General features: G+C 45.8%; 1 protein-coding gene across 1 annotated transcript in view; it reads right to left on the bottom strand.

Moving 5' to 3' along the window:
* The window catches only part of LOC103396998 (E3 ubiquitin-protein ligase KCMF1-like), a 30467-nt gene that overhangs the window by 13356 nt on the left and 15440 nt on the right, over nt 1-1671 (bottom strand). Inside the window, exon 6 of the mRNA XM_008335244.3 lies at nt 37-355. Within this exon, the coding sequence (XP_008333466.2) occupies nt 37-355 (319 nt within the window). The remainder of the gene's footprint in view (nt 1-36; nt 356-1671) is intronic.

The following is a 1671-nucleotide window of genomic DNA, read 5'->3' as shown; positions in this document are numbered from 1 at the left end:
TCCTGCTTTAAACTAGACTAGATGCAGGTGTCCTACCTGCTGAGGAGAAACTGAGAGTTATGTGCAGTGTGCTGTGTGTTGGACTCAGCAGGACCGGGGTTAGGACTGGCGTTTCTGTTGTGGTTGGCGTCGGGGTTGGGGTTTGCGGCCACTGAGCTGGGATTAAGGATGGCGTTGGCTCGACCTCTGCTCCAGCTGGCGTTTCGTGCCGATTCCAGCTGCTGCCGTGCTGCCTGTGCCTGCTGACGCTCCAACTGGAGCTGCATCTGTAGCTGTTGGAGCTGGGAGGCCGAGGGCCCCGAACTGAGCTGACCTCCAGCTGAACGCCTCACCCCCGACAACTGGGAAAGAAGCTCTGGAGGAAGAGGAGGAGGAGGAGTCAGACGACTGATGACAGATGTAAAATCTTGGGTTTGGTTAGTGTTGGTTAGGTTGGTTGCAGACCGTAAGCCACCTTTTAAGGGTCAGATTTATAATGTTGCTCATAATGCTAAGAACTTATGAATATGTTTCAACCAAATACATATATAAATGGATGTTTCCTTTAGAGTTGATGACTAAAATATGTGGTTTGGTAACACATTCGTTTAAAGATTTACAATTATTTGTAGCCAAATCACTACTGTAAATACATTAGTGCAGCTGCAGCCTTATTTGTTTTTATTTCTCCGTTAGCGCTGCCAGACATGAGCGTTAGAGACAGAAGAGTAAGAGCAGGAGGAAGGAAGACAGATATAATAAACAGAAAAACAAACACGTGCTTTTTGAAAGTATTGACCTTCTGTTGAACTTGACATGGCACATGCTGCGCTGCAGCACAGACAGTCTGAGTCAGAGCTGACAGCCATCGAGCTGCACTGATGCAGATAAAAATGGAAAAGTAACACCTCAGGGCCCGAGACCAGGCCTCAGACTTAGACCGTGATTCACCTCAGAAAAACCAAAGCAGGTTCTGGAACATTCTGTTCAGATTGACATATTCATTAGAGGTGTAATGGTACTTTATGAGTAATTATACGACGTTACAGTGTGTCACAAAAGTGAGTACACAACTCACATTTCTGCAGAGATGTCATTATAATGTTTAATTAAACAACACTGAAGAAACATCGCTTTGACACAATGAAAAGTAGTCTGTGTAAAGCTTATATAGCAGTGTAAATTTATTTTTCCCCTCAAAAAAACTCAAAATATAGCCATTAGTAGCTAAACCCCTGGTAACAAAAGTGAGTACACCCTAAAGTGAAAGTTCCTGAAGTGTCAATATTTTGTGTGGCCACCATGATTTTGCAGAACCGCCTTAATCCTCCTGGGCATGGATTTCACCAGAGCCTCACAGGTTGCCACTGGAATGCTCTTCCACTCCTCCATGACAACATGACGGGGCTGGGGGATATTCGAGATCTTGTGCTTCTCCACCTTCCGCTTGAGGATGCCCCAAAGATGTTCTATTGGGTTTAGATCTGGAGACATGCTTGGCCAGTCCATCACCTTTACCCTTAGCCCCTTTAGAAAAGCCGTGGTCATCTTAGAGGTGTGTTTGGGGTCATTGTCATGCTGGAACACTGCCCTGCGACCCAGTTTCCGGAGGGAGGGGATCATTCTCTGCTCCAGTATTTCACAGTACATGCTTGAGTTCATGTTTCCCTCAATGAAATGCAACTCCCCAAC

Source organism: Cynoglossus semilaevis, chromosome W, assembly GCF_000523025.1.
Source record: "Cynoglossus semilaevis isolate Cse_v1.0 chromosome W, Cse_v1.0, whole genome shotgun sequence".
Lineage (NCBI taxonomy): Eukaryota > Metazoa > Chordata > Actinopteri > Pleuronectiformes > Cynoglossidae > Cynoglossus > Cynoglossus semilaevis.
The sequence above is the reverse complement of the archived record's forward strand: the minus strand, read 5'-3'. Positions and strand labels throughout refer to the sequence as shown.